Source organism: Plectropomus leopardus, chromosome 5 (genome assembly GCF_026936395.1).
Source record: "Plectropomus leopardus strain MGB_pleo_1.0 chromosome 5, ASM2693639v1, whole genome shotgun sequence".
NCBI classification, from domain to species: Eukaryota; Metazoa; Chordata; class Actinopteri; order Perciformes; family Serranidae; genus Plectropomus; species Plectropomus leopardus.
Window position 1 is genome coordinate 16821705 of NC_142180.1, and position 19167 is coordinate 16840871.

The 19167-nt window shown below is 39.0% G+C and overlaps 1 protein-coding gene across 1 annotated transcript in view; it reads left to right on the forward strand.

The window, feature by feature from the left end:
• Positions 1 to 1192: 1192 nt before the first annotated feature.
• Positions 1193 to 19167, forward strand: part of kdm4b (lysine (K)-specific demethylase 4B) — a 60380-nt gene continuing 42405 nt past the window's right edge. Inside the window, exons 1-5 of the mRNA XM_088077630.1 lie at positions 1193 to 1329; positions 9636 to 10169; positions 10491 to 10666; positions 12516 to 12630; positions 13140 to 13333. Coding sequence (XP_087933756.1) covers positions 9663 to 10169; positions 10491 to 10666; positions 12516 to 12630; positions 13140 to 13333 — 992 coding nt within the window. The 5' untranslated portion in view covers positions 1193 to 1329; positions 9636 to 9662. The remainder of the gene's footprint in view (positions 1330 to 9635; positions 10170 to 10490; positions 10667 to 12515; positions 12631 to 13139; positions 13334 to 19167) is intronic.

Here is a 19167-nt window from a genome sequence, read left to right on the forward strand (position 1 = left end):
CTCATTAAGGATAATGAAAATTGTACAATGGTAAATTTAAAGGTAGACAGTCACTGAAGCACCAAGATACAGAGAAATAATTCAATTCAGGTGGCTTATTGGCATGGTGTAATGCTGCACAAATTGTCAAAGCATATTTAAATATAGAGAAGTTAACATTAATCATATAGCATTAACAATCATCATCAATAAAATAAACTATAAGACAAGCACTACTGCATGCGTGAAGTTTGTTTGGAACAATACCGACAGTAAACAAAGCCAAACTAATAAGGTGCAAGCAGTTGTTGGGAGGGTTACTTTTGAAATGTAATGGGATACATGTGATTGGTTACACAACTATTTTAATTACATTATCGAAGCAATGTAACTTATTATATCTGATTACTTTTTGATTGCTTTTCTAACAAATGTTTTAAACTGGGTGCAAAAGCTGAAAGGACCTACGGATATAATTGCATGGCTGTTCCGCTTTAATTTCTCTATGGCTTTGCTGACCAAAATATGCCAAAAGAAGGAATTCCTGCATGGGAAAAATATGTAGAGCTACATAATGATTGTTTCATTCAACATGTAAACGTTTTACTTGAAAGACATTTTCACTAGTAACCCCCTTGTTATCACAAACTGTAATTTAATTACATATTTTTCTAAGTAACTAACTGATTACAATTGCATTTTGTAATTTAAATGCATTTAACCGGTCATATGTGACTAGTTACTTATCAAGACTGCTAATAAGGATAAAAATAATTTTACGATGAGGAATTTTAAGTAATTTAAACTTAAATCTTATTTTAAAAATGGAAAGTCTCCAGAACATCATGATTTAGAGAATCTATATGAGGAACTTTGAGCAAAAGAGCATGATGTTCAGGGTTTTGGACAAGCTCTCGCACTATTGCAGACATCACATTAATCAATAAATTGTTTTTAAAAGGTGTTTATCTGAACCGATGGCCTTTTTACTCATTTAATAGTCAACGGAGCGCGACACCCTTTACCTTTCAGACCCAAGCGGTGTTTGCGACGTGCTGGCGTGCACATACGAGCACCGTGGACAAGCTGTAGTAGTTGTGTAAATGTATTGGTTGACATGTATGTCTATAGCAGGATAAACCAATCATATCATCAGATTTCTGAGTTAAGCGTTCTGTCATCCGGGTGATGAAACCAATCGCAATGCGTACTTTCTGAGGTGGGCGTGACTCCGAGTAGCCTCTGCTAGCTAACCCCCAACGATAGAGGAAAATCCATCCAGGGAATTTTTGCAAAACGAGACCAAATCGATTGAAAAAACGCGGAGAGGACTACGCTTCGCTGCAGGAGGTAATATCTCTCAAATGGAGTTGTTTTTATTCAATCGCGAAGGCTTCATTCTCGCTTAATGGTGCTGTCTGTCGTCGCGGTGTTTTGTTTTTTCTAAATGCAGCTATGGAAGTAGCTACCTAGCTAGAAGCTAGCAAGTGTTGCTATACATGTATTAACGTCAGGACACGGTGAATAGTTGTTAAATGTAACGGTTGATGTTCCATATATGCAGAATTTAAGATGCATGTATTGAAGGTTGACGCGATTACCGTAAACTAACTCATTTTGAAGCGCCACAGCTACGGTTTTTTGTTCGCTGTTTTAAAATGCTAACAACGTTAATGTTAGTTGTGCAGAGCCATCGTCGCCCTCAGCAGCAGTAGCAGCAGCCTGTATCTGCTGCCAATATCGGCTTCTAAATTGAGCACCGTCGGTTCACCGAGTATGGGATATGAATTCGCGATTAAACAAATACCGATGCTATTTTTGAGTAGCGTTATTAGCTTAGCAGTACCTAGTAAAGGAGCAGTGTGCTGAAAATTGAGACAAGTTTCAGGCCCCGATAGAGTTAAAGGGGCTGTGTAGGCCCCTTTTTGTTGTGGTTAGACAGCTGGGGGTCATGTGGCCTGCCATGATCCACTGAATAGGTCAGTCTCGGTTAGAAAAAGGCCATTGCTCATGACACATTTTGGAGTGAGTCACTACCAATGGTGAAAGTAAAACTTGTTGTGCATTGTCGGGTTATGGATAGCCGGATATTTTGGGACGCATGCCTTTATCAGACACCGAGTAGACCATCAGTATTGTGTTGAAGTGGGGTTTAATTTTAAATACAATATGTTGAATTCAGCCGAAAAATATTTTTTCTCGTGATTCCCTTATTTAAAGATCACAACACGTTTCCGGGTCTATATGGTGTTTGTGCTTCATGTAAATGACTTGTTGAATTGCCTCTATTTGCCTAGCTTGTAGTTTGAACCCATGTCTGTGAAGTTGTGCACGAAAAGCTGCACGTAGGATGTATGTATGTATTGATGGATGTATGGATGTATGGATGTAGCAATCTATTGTTGTTATTGTGTGTGTGTGTAAGTATGTGAGTGAGTGAGAGATTTGGAGGTCAGAAACAATTTTACACTTTCTAAACCATATGTTTGTGTTGCAGAGCAATCTAAAATGATAATGTTCTGGGCATATTAATCCAAAAGCTAAAATCTTTTTTTTTTTATAAATCAATATGTCATTTTATATAATCAGTCAAGTGTTATTAAATACTAAGAGCAGCTTGACTGATAAATTGTTTTTGTTATATTTGCGTGGCAATCTATTTAGTGTTGGCAAGGTTAATTTTGTATTGCAACAGGTTACAGGTTACTTGTTACCCTGTTAAAAATGTAATAAATTACATAGCTATTTTAATTACTTAATGAAAGCAGTGTAACTCATTACATTTGTTTACTTTTTTAAAAACAGAAGTGGGTAAATGTTGCATCCAAATGACTTTGCTGACCAGCATTTTCCAAAAATATGCCAAAAGAAGTCATTCCTGCAAAGCAAAATGATGTTAAGTAGCAGAATGAATGTTTAATTCATCATAAAAACAATTCACTGAAAATATTTTTTTCATATATAACCCCTTTAGTAAGTTTAAGTACAGTTTAATTACACATTTTACTCAGTAACTAACTGATTACAATTACATGTATTCTGTAACGTAATTACTAGAAGTGCTTACTCCACGACACCGCACTTGTGTGGTTGACAGGGTCAGTGCCATTCAAGTTCATCTGTAAATAGATAATTTTATTGTTTTGGAGATGGGACAATTTGTGTCAAATGTAGTTTTTTTTGATATCTTAACTTACCACTACATGTATGTCCTGTACTGAGAGCAGTTCTTACAAAGAGGGAAGTCATTAAATTTTTAAATCTGGTGTGTCAGATATCCTTAAAACAGTGACAGCAGGTTGAGCTGTGTATTAAATTTTATTTTTTTTTATTTGATTGACACATTTTTGATTGATTTTAAGATTAGATTTTTTTCTTCTAAATATAAATTACAATCAAAGATACTGATTTTCACCTCTACACTGCAGTACTTTTTCCAGGAACCCCTCTTGCATTTTTACGAGAGCCCGACAGATTTGTCGGTTACAGATATTATCAGCCGATATGAGCTACTCACAGACATATTGGAGCATATCGGCATCAGCGTATATTTTTCTGATATGCAGCGATGAGAAAACGTTTTTTACAGAGCATTTAATGCAGAAAACAATGCTTGGGTGGTTTAGAAATGGTTTCATTATATAGTTTGTCCAGCAGAGTACGCTCCAACTCCATTGTTTACATTACTCTTAGCACTCTGAAGCACATGTAGTAGAGCTAGCATGGCAGAGGAGCGGACGATGGTACACAGTCAAGGGTTGTTTTCATGGTAAGCCACATTGAAATACATACTGTTAAGTTAATAAACAATGGTCCCATCATTTTGCAAACGAACAAGACGATCTAAGGTCCCAGGATGACGGGAGGAGAGGACTACTAATGAGCCGACTTTATTGCTATTTAGTGGCTTTTCAGACCCTCTCGGTCAGGGAACAAGGAGGAAATATGCTGTCGTTTGTTACCATGCTCGTTGCTCTCAGTACCACAGAACACTGCTATAAGCGGCCGTCAAGCCAGCATCTCCCCTCTCTCTCCTCCTATGCCAGGTGTGTGTGTAAAGGTTACAGGACAAGAGCTGATGCTGCTCACGGTGTGAGTTCTTGTGTAGTAAGTTTCCAGCTCCGTTATGTTGAAAGAATAAACTGATATCTGATGTTTGATTCCTTCCAACTCTCAACAAGCAGAACAATTTGTAAATATGCAGAGATCACAACAAAACCATTAGGCCTACTTAGGAACTTTTCATAGCTGTGGTTCCACTATAATTCAAGCACAATACTCCTTCACCCTCCTCTGTCCCCAGTAAGAAGGTTTCTAGCACAATAGGGAACATTTATGAGGACGAGAGGAGCTCCCTGGCAGCTACAAATGCTAAGAAGCTATGCTCCTTGTTTTACAACCTGCCCCTTATTGACTGGCAGTATTAAAAATAGTCAGCAATTGTCAGTACTGATGATTATTTAGCTATTTATTTTATTGTATTTATCTTTATTTGAATGATCAGTGAAGACTGATGCTGAACACATGTAGTACTGATGCTTATTTTATTTTTATTTATTCTTTATTTTTGTTTGCCCGTAATGTTCAAAAAGTAAATTGTTAAATAAATGTTTGTCTAAGAAAGCAGCCTTCTGAGTATAGTCATAGTGGTGCAAAATCAGTGTACAATCCAAATAGAAATGATCTTTCTCATTCCAGCTCAAAAATTCACAATATCGGTCACCATATTGATAATCTGTGAATCTTTACACTTTAAAATTGGTATCGGTCTCAAAAATCCCATATCGGTCAGGCTCTAATTTTTACTAGTCCTAATTAAGTGGAGCTGCCAAAATCAGTTATTTTATTTTTTTTTACAATGAATTCTATATGTTTAGTACAGGTGGGAGTCACCAGAGGCCCTACGATACGATATCGTCAAAAAATACTTAAGTCACAGTACAACATCTTCGCAATTTTTAAAATTTTGTTTTGCAATATGCTGAGTATTGCAATAACATGTATTGTGATAAATTACCTTGTAAGTTTTTTTTTTTTTTTTTTGCTTTTGCCTTTTTTTGATTGGACAGCATCAGCATAAAAAGGGGGAAAGAGAGGGGGTACATGCAGTAAAGGGCCACAGGTTGGAATCGAACTTGCAGCGGCTGCAGTAAGGACTTAGCCGTTGTACATAGGGTGCCCACTCTGTGCAGGTGAGCTGCAGGGCGGCCCATTAGCATTTTTTCATCTGATATTCCCAAAGCAAACCTTGATCAACGTCTGTTATTTCCTAATAAGATCAAATGTTCCGTCTGTTCACTCACTTCAACTATTTTCATTAAAGCAAAATTTAATTTATCTAGTGGACTAAAAAAAGTAATTGCTGTTATTATTCTAGTGAGCTGCCAAAAGTTTAATTTATATATGTAATATTAATGAATGATTTATAAAAAATCAATGCTTGACATCCATGCATCAATGCAATATTGTCATGCAAAGATAATGCAGTATTCTTTTGTATCTGTATTTTGTCTCACCCTTGCTGTTTAGTCTGTTAAATATCAGTGTAGTGAAAAAGCCTGTCACAAATGTCCAGAGCCCAATTTAATACCTTATTTTTGCCTATTTTTGGTGTACTAACAGTCCAAAACTCAAAGATATTCAGTTCACTGTAATATAAAATAGGAAAATTAATAATTTTCTTTTGATTGACTAATAGACAACCCAACTGATTGTTTCAACTCTAAGTTTATGCCCCAGAGAAGTCTCCGTGCTAGAGGTAGCACTCTGGTGTCCTTGGAGCTACCAGGGTTTGCTGTACTGAGGGTCGCTGGTTTGTCAAACACAAGCCTCAGGGCACTTACAATTTGTGGACAACTTTCATTTACACAGTCAGCAAGAACAAGTCGCTAGTAGTATCAATATTAGGACAAGTGGTGGAAATGAACTGTAAAACAGTTAGGTAAAAACCTTCCTGCTTATTTAAAAAGAATGAGATAAAGGGAGAGATTCTGTAGATGACAGAGAGGGTAGGGGAGAGAGGTAGTTACAAGTCAGATGAGAGAAACACAGTGCAATTTATTGGTTATTTGCCTAAATGAATTTGTCTAAGCCTAACATTTTTTATTGCTGGGGTCTAGAAGTTAGCATCTGCCCACTTCAGGGGTTTACTAATTCGTCTGGCATCGTGGTCATTGAGTGCAATGCGTACATGTCACTTTACCTCATTGTTGTTTGTTTTTAACCATTGTACATATTGTATTAGGGCTGGGCAATATAGCTAAAAATGTTATCATGATACAAGGCTTCATATTGGTCGATATTGATATCATGCTAAAAAGTCCCCCAAAAAAAATCTTTTAAGTTCTAAGACTGTTTTTGCTCTTGAGTGAAAGTTGAATAAACCAGACAGTTTATTGTGGATTAAACTGTTATTTATTGTCAGAATATGTTTGCATTTGCAAACAGGGGGCATTTAACAAATCTAGGTAGATTCAAAACAGTACTAATCAGAATAATGTAATTAAATAAAACAATAGACAAAGAAGTCTTACTTCTTGAGCTTTTAAAACACAGTTTAAAGCATTTTGTAAGTGTTTCAGCGACAATGTACACAGAATAAGTAGACAAAAACATCTTAACTGTGGTTAGTAGTCTATTGATTTCTGCTGTTTCTCTTTTAAAACATAACAAAAGACATACTTTTATGGCATCATGAAGCAATCTGGAGTCATTTATTACGATGAAAATCAGTCTGATGCATAGCACAGTAGGACGGTGTCTTCTGCTCTCTCTGCCTGGTTTTCATGGGGATTGGCTGAATTTTCTTTAATTGTTGCAGTTGCAACATCCAGGAGGGTCTGATCAGTTTTCCTGCTCGCTTCTGCAAACCATACAACCTACATAGGTGATACAATAACAGTAGAAAGCCAAGTGCAGTGAAAGTGAAATTTAACCTTTAATTTACATAGGAAATAACACTCTTTTGTTTAGAACAGCAGAGCTCCTATTTTAGTGTTGTGTGTTGGTTTTCCAACCTGAATTAACATGAAACTGGCTGACATGCTTTTACGTTATCAGTTACATCAGATGATTCTGCTGGGTGAAGTTTTTCAAAAGTTAAGCATATTAAAACAATAGGACAGAAATGTCATTAGTGTCACTGCAGAACTTGCTCAGAAGCTGTCATATAGTGACCTGTATAATGATCTCTCAGCAGGTGACGCAGATGTGTGCCTCTGTAGAGCCTCCAGCAGCTGCTGAAAATGCCTGTTTTATAGTTCTTCTGTAGTGGAACATATATGCAGAGTTTATAGAGTTTTGCAATTTGTCTTCTATAATGCAAGAACAACAACGAAGCACTTATGATCGCGCACCCACAGCGGCCCTGATAACGTGATCAATGTGCAGTTTAATAATAGCTGCCTAATAATGCTTACAAACAGTTTCATCACTTTTTGATGAGCTCTTGCAGCACCAAAGAACATAAATATAGACTCTATAAGCTTTAAAGTGCTGCATGTGCTTCTGTCAGTCACGTAATATGATTTCCCCTCGTGGGAATGCAGGATGACAAACCCAAAACTGTCCAATCAACAGTCACCTGTCAGCCAGTAAAACCTCATGTTTACGCCTCATGGTTCGATTATGTGCAGTGTGAAAGCCAACCAAAGCAAGTTCGGAGTTCCCGAACTATTATGTGTGAAAACAACCTTAAAGTCAATGAACTGCTGTTGAAGGAAATAAAAACATGAATAATTCCGCTTGCACTGTGTTCATGGACCCACAAAACCTCAGAATGCACCAACATTTAATGTTCATTTTGGGTTAAGTACCAAAACCCGGTGTCATGGCACCGGTTCCTATATAACCAGTACCTTCCAAACCGGATCATAACGCAGATTTTGGTGTCTCATTTTGGTGCCTCATGGTATGACTAGGGAGACAGAGTGAGTGTGAGTGCGAACGAGAAAGAGAAAGTGAGCATGTGTGTGACAATGACAGTTAGGTTACAGTGGCCGGAGCAGAGAGTATGAAGCTTAGTGGTCAATGTATCATTAAATTATCCAATGTTATTATCCAAGAAAAAAGGAGGACATTTACAGTTTTATTTGACCATGGTATGTTGGACTGTAATAAACATATGATGCATCAATAATTATCAAACTATCCAGCATTGCATGAGAATTAAAAGCTCCATTTTAAGCAAACTTTAGATGAATTAGGCATTTTATGCTGATAACAGGCCAACCTCTCCTGACTGCATGACTGACTTTTTCTGTGTGCTATTAATTGTTTTACTTTGAAGAAAAGGTTTTTAGTAGGCCTACTTCTTGTATAGCTGCCAACAGCCTACCGACATTCCCGGTTAGAGAAAGGTTGAAAATCAGGCAATGTGCCTGTGGCCCTAGGCCCCAAAATCACTACATCTGCCCCTGGTAGTAATAATGAGAGCTCAATGTGAGCAGCTGGATTAGACATGGAGCAATGCATCCTGGTGTTTCTAAATAATTCCATCTAAAGTCTGACAAAACCTGAAACTGAAAAAAGTGGCCTGTAGAGGTCTGAAGAAGTCACTTTCCACTGCTGAATATATGGCTGTTCATTCAGACACTTTGGTGCTGTGATGAGAAGCTCTGCTCTGTCTGTCTGTCTGTTTCACCATCAGCTATTTGATTTGTGATCATAAAATGCTGTGGAAGCACATACGACTTGGTTGTCAAGTACTCAGCTGTATTCTTGAGTCAAAGTCGTTCACTGTATTACATGATTCTTTAACACATCTGCTGTCGCAGTGTTTTGTTGTGAGCCCAAAAGTGTGAGAGTTGCCAAACACGGTTGGGAACAACAAATCCCCCCGAAATAACTGAAGTGGGCAAGATTACTTTGCTTAGAGGTTCTGAATGTCAGTTTTGATTAATTTTCGATTAATTTCCCAGCCCTAGAACAGTTCAGGCTGGTGCGTCAGACCCATGCAAGCTCCCGTGTCTTGCTTGTCACGTGCTGTGAAGGTGTAAAGTGAAGGGGTTTAGCACCACAGTTAGAAAGCTAAGTTAGCCTGCTGTAATCCCTTAAGGTTTGATGTTAAGGTGGACTAGCTGTTCTCGTTGTAGTTACAATCTAAGCCACTCCTAAACAGATAATAGAGAAATGTCTGTTTGCTGGTGAGGCAATTCCAGATTCCAAATCAAAATTTACTTTACTTTTAGTAGTCCTGTAACTGTTTTTTGTAGAGTTAAATTATTGTAGTTGGGGTTTATTTTTTATTTAAAAGGTGAATTCTTTAATTATGCTTTATATTCATACCTTCCTGGAATTGCACTGGCTTATATGATATATGACGGTGTGTGGACAGTGGTGTACGTGCTTTTCATTGTGGAAATACAGTAGTTATAACAGTGGGCAGCTCTGCAACTGCGCTGTAGCAACAAATGCTGCCAATATTGACACACACTGCTCATGCATGCAGTGTGGTCCGGGCATAATCTCCACGGCACATCATGTGCACTGCATGCAAAACATCCTCGTTACAACCTCTCCAGTATGAAGTTAATAGAAAGTTGAGGGTCCTTATTTATTCAGTATTAAAAATCTCATTGTCAGGATTTCTTAATACCCTGGTATACTGTAATACTGTGATACTGCCCATACCTTAATGCCAATGCTCTCTCCTCCAGGTTTACCTGCAACCCTTAAAAGACCCAATGGCTACCGACATGCCCATGGACACGGTGCCGACTCCTCACCCTGCCCCAACCTCACTCCCTGACCTTGCCCCAGCCTCTCCTGCTCTGAGCGCCAGTGCAGCACCAGACCAGATTCCCACCCAGGAACCACAAATAGGTGAAATCCCAAACGTGATGACTTCTTCAGAACATGACGCTGCTCCAGGTCTTTCTGCGGCTCTGCCTACAGACCCAGGTGTGGTCCCAGGTGTGGTCCCAGGTGTGGTCCCAGGTGTGGTCCCAGGTGTGGTTCCAGGTGCGGCCTCAGATGTAGCCCCAGGAGTGGCCCCAGGAGTAGCCTCAGGCATGGCCCCAGACCCTGTTCCAGGGTTTGAACTGCCCTCAGCCCCTCTGCCACCAGCCAGTGCCAAGAACCCCAGCTGCAAGATAATGACTTTCAGGCCTACCATAGAGGAGTTTAAAGACTTCGCCAAATACATTGTCTACATGGAAAGTCAAGGAGCGCACCGTGCTGGTCTAGCAAAGGTTAGGACAACACTCATATGGATGCATACGCTCATCCATATGCTCATGTATTTGATGCAGTCCTATTATGGTAATGTCTGATCCGTAACTTACAATTTTCAATCCTATCAGCAGCTACTGTCCATTCCTACTTAAAATGGTAAAGCAGGGTCTTAAGATTCCATATTTTGTTTCAATAACAATGGAAAAACCTGTAATATTAAACTAAGATTTTGATGGGTTCTTGAGCGTTAAGATTTAGCTACATGTGGCCCAAATGTGAAAGCCTCAATTTTAATGTCAGCCTATTGATTGAATATGAATGCTAAAAATCTTCACCAGGTGATTCCCCCGGAGGGCTGGAAACCAAGGAAGTCCTATGAAACTATCGAGGATATGGTGATTCCAGCTCCCATCATGCAGGTGGTGACTGGACAGTCGGGTCTGTTCACCCAGTACAACATCCAGAAGAAGTCTATGACTGTAAGCGAGTACCGCAAACTGGCCAACAGCAAAAAGTAAGTTGGATTCCAGTCCGGAGACCTCCTTTATAAGTGTGGTTTCTCTTTGATATTGGTAGACATTGTCAGCACAGGCCCTATGTTACACCCGCAAAAAGAAACTGTCATTTCCAATTTCAAACCTACCCAGGTGTCATCTTTATGGCCAATGCTCCTGTTGTGTAAGTAGCCAGTACTAGCTCCCAGATCTGTGCCCATTGGCGTGTAGGTCTTAAAATACGGTGAGGTCGGGCGCACTGTTGGTGTTTTGCTGATTCAACAAAAGGCTTTTGTACCATTGACCAACAAAAACCGTGTCTAAAGTCAGTGGTTAAAGTATTTTCTTGCTATTTTAAAGGGCATATTTTTCAGATAGTAAGATGCGCTGACATAGGCGTGTTCACAAGACGCTTACACTCTTGTTTGCTACACACACGTGAGGATGGTTTGCGTGTGGCTGAAATAATACATCATTAATGACCAAAATACTAATTAAATTCTCTAAAATGTGAACATAGCAGAGAGCAGAGCCACAAAACTGTAGACTTGGCAGCAGATTGTCCATTAAGAGAAATGCTGTGCACATTTACGCACTTGGAGCAGTGTAACTTCATTTGTTATTTCTGAATCTAAAAGTTTAGTTGTTTCCTCTATCAAGTTTGTATTGACAGCTTTTAGTTTTGTTTCTTAAATGTCACATGATACTTGCTGCAGTAACATTACTGCTCTTACTGCATTATTCTCAGCAGAAAAATGCTGGCCTCTGCTGTTTGCAGAATCCGTTATGTAAATAGCAGTGCACCAGGTGCAGGCACATCTGGTTTTTAAAAGGAATGAGTGATAACACTGATTGGTTAAACACACCTATGATTAATTAAAGGGCTATATAACCCATTTACCCCTTGTGCCTTACTTTGCAGTCATATTATGCACTGTTTATCAGCAAAAGAGGTTGGACACGCCCTTAATGCATTTGCGCTGTGCACTTTAGACCACGTGCTATAGATCCATTTAATAGGGCCCTATGTGTTAAAAAGGGGATTTAGACTGATGAGGCGAGCCGTCTGCGTTGCTTTGCCCTCCAAGCAATGTTTTCTTACATTTATATTCTCACACGTAGTTCAGTTTGATAAATCAAATATTAGCATAATGATTAAAGACCACTGGTTTATCAAAAAGGCTATGAAAATAAAAAAAGAACAACTTGTGCCATGTACCTTAACATGCCAGCAAATGGTTAACCAAACATCCCTAGCAACGACTGATCTATGATTAGTATGAAACTACTGTAGTACAAAAAAAAATTGTTTGTTTTTTTTCAGCTTGAATGGTAACAGAGTTAGGTCAACAATCGATCCTTCTTACGGTGGCATCTTCTGCTGAGATGAACAGTTCCCCCTTTGAAGATGATATGGTCTTAAAGTAGATTTCTTCTGGTTCTTTTAAATGAAAGTAGTCTTATACTGTTGATCAGTGTTAAAAAACATCTTAAGATGCTGATTTAAAGTTAGAAACTGACACAGCATGTAAAACAACAAACAATGGGCTGATAGTACACAGGCTGTAGTTTTGTTTTGGTGCATTTTTGCCCGCTAGCCGGCAGAAAATGTCACATAAAATTGAATAGAGAAGATAATGAAACCATATATATATGGAGAGAGAGAGGATTTTATCAAGGGATGAACATATAAAATACGACCAATAGTGAGAAATAATATTGTTGATATTTTGCATATAACAACAATATTTCCATTTCTGCTGTTTAGACTCACTGCTCATTATGCTGGATGCTTGCCAAAATAATGGTTTAGCTGAAAGGCCATCTCCTTAATTACTGCTTACAATATGACCTTTGTGCCATTTTCAGGTACTGCACCCCTCGGCACAAAGACTTTGACGATCTAGAGAGGAAGTACTGGAAGAACCTGACATTTGTGTCTCCCATTTATGGTGCTGATGTCAGTGGCTCCATCTATGATGAGGTGAGGGTTGTGTGTGTTCCCAAGAAGTATGTTATTGCTTGGGCTGATTTTCTAACCATGCGTATTTTGCTTGATACTTTGATCAGGGCGATTTGAGGACAAAAGAACACTATTGGCACTAAATATCTGCATTTTAGATGTTTTCAATACTATTTTTCAGAATTGCTGCTTCATAAATATATTATTTTATGATCTGGGAACTTTAATTACAAGACACTCTGTTTCAAATTCATCCACTCTAGAGATCCATATTTTGAATAAATTGATTCATAGATAAATGTTATTGTAATGAAATGTCGCTACTATAAGAAGCCACTTTTGACGTGTTTTTATGATTTCTTACCTGTATCAAAAAAGTTTCACAATAGTGTTCAGATCAAAGATCTGGAAGTCAGCAGGTTCATTATTGTTTGACTACAGCACCATCAGGTGGTCAGTGATTGACTGAGTGCAGTGTGTGGACAACTCTGTGTATGCTAATCACCAAAACGCCTTTTGTCTCTGTTCAGGATATTCAAGAGTGGAACATTGGCCATCTCAACACGCTGCTTGATATGGTGGAGCAGGAGTGTGGCATCGTCATTGAGGGTGTCAACACTCCCTACCTGTACTTCGGCATGTGGAAGACCACATTTGCCTGGCACACTGAGGACATGGACCTCTACAGCATTAACTACCTGCACTTTGGACAGTCCAAGTCCTGGTAAGTGGATAAAAAAATGATGTTATTAAATGATATACCAGTTATAATTATACTGTAGATGTCAGTATCAGAATTCTGCCACAACTTCATGCTGCATAAATAACTGAGTGGAGGCTTCAGCGTAACTAAAGCCACCTTTGGGCTTTGCTCTGGCTTTTTAGGATTGTTTCTGATCACTGATTGAATTGAATTACTGATTATGTTTGACCCACCCAGTAGTGATCACCCACTGGTTCTTATTCTAAAACTTTTGCATAAGTCACTGCGAAAAACATTTTCTAACCTTATGCTTTAAGGTAATTTAATGTTGAAGTGCAAAGTCTTCAAAGTATTTTAAAAAGAGTATTTCCTCCATGCTACTAGTTACACTTTTCAAAAAATGATGTAATTCCCCTTGTACCATTACAATCAGCAACTGAATTCTGGAGTGGTCTCTCTCCACTGTATGTTTCTTTGAGCTATCACAAATTTTGACACATTTTTACATCTGCCAGAGTGGAGACAACATCACAGTTGCACTTGCTATTAATTTATCTGGCTTTAAGGAAAGTAGCACAACTGTAGACTTTGTTACAGTCAAGCCAGTTTTATGATTGCAAAAACCACAAATCTGGTTGGATGGGAAGCTGTGTGACAAACAGCAGCTGACAGTGTTGCCTCACACCGTGGGCATACCAACAGCCGGAAGATGCTGCCTGCCTGATAGTATCTGAATTCCTATGGTGGTTAACGGCACCATCTAAAGCCCATGTGGAACCCAGCAGGAACATAATCTGCCTGTGTGGTGGAGATAGAGCTGCCTGGTGATTCAGCCAGAAAAAAAACAGTGTCTGATGGTTATTTATTTAGTTTATCTCCTTGAAGTTCTACACAGTTTAATTTTAAGAATAGCAGGTAGAGTCATTTATAATAAACCAAAGCTTTGCTTGTTTCACACAGTTCTTTATTGGTAAAAGCAAACATTTGTTTCAGTGTAGGGCTGCAACAATATTTTTTCCAGATTAACTTTAATAAATAAATAAATATTGGGCGAGAAAATGCCAGGAACAGGCAAAAACAGTTTTTCCCAGTTTACTAGAGTCCAAGGTGTGGTCATCAAATGCTTTATCCTATTGACAGTCCAAAATCCCGAAACTTTTAATCTGACAAAGGGAGAATCTTTGAGCAACCAGCAAGTATTTGTTATAGAGAACCTAAAAAATGTATATAAAAAATGTATTTTTGTTTAGAAATGGCTCTAAATTAGTAATGAGTTGTCAAAATTAGGCCTGTGCAGGATCTTTTTTTAATACCTTAATACCTTCCTGAAATTTTACCACGATCAATAGTATTTGTATGCTGCACAACCTCCATCAAAGTATGCTAGTCCAATTGGAAGCTCTTATCCCTGCAGCACATGTTCTTCCTATGGCACTGCTGTTTCATCTGCTCTGTAGTATACATCAGCGCTCTTCAACCCATTTGTTTCAGTGAACAAGTCCACAGCGCTCTTGACAGACTGAGGCCAAAGTGTGGGAAGTTTCCATTGGGCATTTAACATTACAACTTCAGGACAACTACATCCTTCAGTGTCTAGATTCTTGTTTTTCAGGAGGAGCAAGCTTTAGATATTTCTTAGTCTCTGCCTTAGACTATAATGCTATTTATAAGTGATACTTTGATCATTCTGTGTTGTGCTCACAATACTGAGGCCTCTCACTGGTTATTTCACCATCTGAGGGTTCCTTATTTGACAATAAACCTTGACATGCTTTTGTTTTCAAGTTGGGTTTGACCTTTAGATAAAAACACTTCATGAATAATGCTAGAATTCAGTTTTGTTTTTTAGTTTCTTCTATAATTTCCAGCTGTTATGTCTAAGAATTGTTTGTTGTTTTCCTCTTTTGTGTTCCCAGCAAATCACTATAATTCATCCTCATTCTGAAGAATCACAATTTGTACAGTACATCTCTTCAGGGATGTTGAAAAAAAGTTGTTGAAAATCAGGTGTTGTGAAATTAGAGGTTTGATATTGACTTCACACTTTTGAATGCACACGTTTGTTGAAACCATTTGTAGCTGCTGTTGTAAAGGTATTAATAGTAATTTGAGCTATTTTACTCTCTTGCTTTCTGTTCTGCACATCATTATTATATTCCCCTCTGTGTCCGTCACTCACCCCCTCTCCTTGGTACCTGCAACAAAATCTTTTTTTCCACCTCTTGATTTCCTCGTGTGTGTTTGCTTTTTCCCTTCTTTACCTTAATATTGCTTTCCATCCATGGCACTGCAGGTGGTGGGCAGAGCCAACCCAACCTTCGAGCATCCAGAAATACAGTATTACCTGTGTGTGTGTGTGTGTGTGTGTGTGTGTGTGTGTGTGTGTGTGTGTGTGTGTGTTTCTGTGTTTCTGTGTTTCTGTGTTTGCACTCTCACCTGTCTACCTTTTTGTCACAGTATGTTTCCTCTCCACCTTTCTCCCTCTCCTGTCTGCATCCTGGAGTGGTATTCAGTTTGTGTGTGTTAGCAGTTCCCCCTCTCTGAGATGTTGATGTTGATGATCTCATTAAAATCGTCTATCTGTCTCGTTTTGACACCTCACACTGAGAGCGAGAAGGTATCATTACAACTTACTGTCAACGTGTGTGTGTGTGTGTGTGTGTGTGTGTGTGTGTGTGAGTGTGAGTGTGAGTGAGAGAGACAACATAGAAATGACAGGCATAAACCCATACTGTGTTCTATAAGCCTGTTGAACACCAGAATCAAAATCACAGCTGCACTCTTTTTTTTAGAGTGGATGGAGGAAGTACATACTTGTACATTTCAGAAAGCTTCTGCAGACTTTTTCGACAGCAAATTTCACATTTCTCTTTTTTTGGAAAGTTTCTTTATCAAAAGCTTAATGATTTAACACAAGACATTTTTCAGAGGCCTTTTGGAGCAGCAACTGTGATAACATGCTTTTAAAGTTGCTCAGTGTGTTACACAAGCCCCTACAAAGATTGTGCTATAGGCCGCTACTAAAATCTTTCTTTACACCAACTTTGCATTTAGACAGAATCAAACAAGGTCGTCATGCCACTCCTGTGTGTGATTTTAGACAGCATGTGGGCATTGCAGAAGCAAAAGAGGCGTGACATATAACATACACATCATCAGCCCTGTCTTAACAATAACAATGGGATAACATGGCAATAACAATCATTTACTGTCCCTGTCAAATGGTGGCTCATCCTGTCCTCTGGTAGGGTAAGAAGCTTCCAAATCTCATTCTTTTACTAATTTGCGGACATTAACATCTGCTGTTCTTCTTTGAGTTAGCAGCTAATTGCTGCTAGGTGCTTATGAAATCTCCTGAGTCGCATGCATACCATGCTGTAAAACATCACACCAGTCCCTCCCATAATCCCATGGTTATCCTGGTTGCATAGAAATTTGATTTGGCTCTGTAACTACTTCCATATGCGGCTCAACGGAGACACATCTCTATCCTCCTATTCCATGATTGTACCCTCTATACAGAATGGTCCGGCGGTGCAATGGCATGATGACCCTGCCTTGAATAGGCACTGTAAAAGGTGCTATAGAAAACAGGTGCAGATGTTTTGATGTGCGGTATAGGCCGTCAGTGTCTGCTTCCCTTAAGATACTCAGCTAATTGTTTTTGTAAGAAGCAAGGGGAAACCTAATCAAATCAAGCAGTAGAGATTTACATGCACAACGTTACATCAGTTTCTTTCTTTTATTAACGGGACAAATTCTTTGTGCATGTCACACTGCCCATATAATTTAAAGCTGGTATCTACCAGTGCTGAGTCTGCAGTTTGCCAACACATTAATGCGATTAACTTTCTTGCTTCTGAACTTGCTTTCTCCCTCTTTCTATGTCCACTTATTTTGCCCGTACCATCATCCCCATTAAGACTAATTTACTTTTTGATGAATGATTGCACACCATACATTTCTGTGCTTTTTCTTTTTCCTCTTTTTTTCCCCCGTTTTAATTCTCTTGCTTGTTTTGTTCTCTCTCTGTCACTCTCTCTCAGTGCTTACCATGCCTTCCCACCCTCATTTTTCTGAAATTGAATAATTTTCCCGTTTACACTTGTGTGTGGTGGGGTAATTACAGGCTGTTAAACAGAGCATGCCCCCTTAAAACACACACTCACTCACACACTCTTCCTCTCCTCTCATAGTGCAGCCGTTTGTGAAATTAAGTCCATTCCCCCTTCAACTCTGCTCCCATCAAAGTCAGACCTCACCATAACGACTACTACTGCTACACACATACACACATGGGTGAGTGTGTAAAAGATCTCAGCCTTAGAGGCCTGTCACTTTTTCCCGGTCTTTATCCCTCCATCATTCTTTTTCTCTTTATTTTCATTGCTCAAATCCACTCAGTCACACCTCTCCCCCAAAACACACCAGCAGATCTGCTGTCAGATAAAAGATTAGCCTCAGTGCATGTGGGGAGAAGGTAGGGAAAGACTGACGAAAGACAATTTAAAGGGATATTTTGAAGTGTACCCCATCTGCAACTTCCCGGCAAGGCAGGAGTTTATTATGAATCCATCCGTCTTAAACCTCCTCTGTAATCCAAAGGTTTTGAACCATTTTTGCTTGACAGTTTTTCTCTCCCATAGGAGAGGGACTGAAAAGTCGAGATCTGCATCCAGCATTAGTTGAGTTGTAATTGCAGTTTGGATTTTTGGTGCAATGTTTTGGTTCTGGCCTCATGCTTATTTGTGCACAAAAATACAGTAAATACTGAGAGTGAACTCTTGGTGAATGTGGAATACTTGAATGTCAGAAATAATATTCAGGTCATATCATTCAAACCATTGTTTTGGATAGCCAAATAGGAAAAATAGTTACCGTCAGTCTCCAGAAATTGAAGCTCTGAACATCACTACAGAAGTTTCAACAAACCATTGGCAAAGACGTTCAAAGCCACATTTGCTGCCAGTTACATACAAAAAAAATCTTAATATCATTACACTTTTTGTTTGCGTTTCTTTTCACTAGTAAATAAACTGCTCTAAATGCATACACAGTAGTGCAAAAGTGTCTAATTTAGGCTTTATCTGCTGTGATTTAGACTAGCAGTGGAGTTATCCATCCTGGAATATTGTGTGAACAGTCCTAAATTGGAATAAGGGAATTTCCTGTTCTTTTCTATATCCTGATGGTGCATGCATGCACTATGATGCTGCTATTATCTGGTCACTGTTTGATTGAATAAGTCATGTGCTGCTTAGAAACTAGAGAAACTAATTGCAGCACTAAAATGGTGAAAAGCAAGTTTCTCTAGTTTCTTTACACATGTGCCTATGACCTGTAAACTAAAAAGGAAGATTGCACATGAATGCAGCATGTCTACCGAGGTGTAAAACATGCTGTCGTCACAGCTTAATTCGACCTGCCAGCCAAGCTGTCCTCCTGTAGGTAATTTTTACCTCTATCACAGATAGGTGTAAAAGTTCAAGCCTTCAGTTGCTGTGTGTTCTTTTTATTTGTGCGTTTCTCTTTCTGCTGCTGGAGTGACAGACGTGTTGCTGCCATGGCAACTGTGGCCTAAGGAGGGAGGGAACAGCAGGAGACACGCTGATCGGCTGATTTGTTTAGTTCGATGCTGGGATGGAAGGGATCATCTGAGGGATGTTCTCCGCTCTGAAATAGATGCACATTTACACAGAAAACCTTGCAGTGTGATCCTCCCGGAGGACACGAAAGCCTTCAAAGGAATACTCTGACATTTGAGGAAATGTACTTATTTGCTGTCTTACTGAGAGTGAGATGAGAAGATCAATATTAATTTCATCTTCAAAACAGAGGGATATCCCTGATGTGTT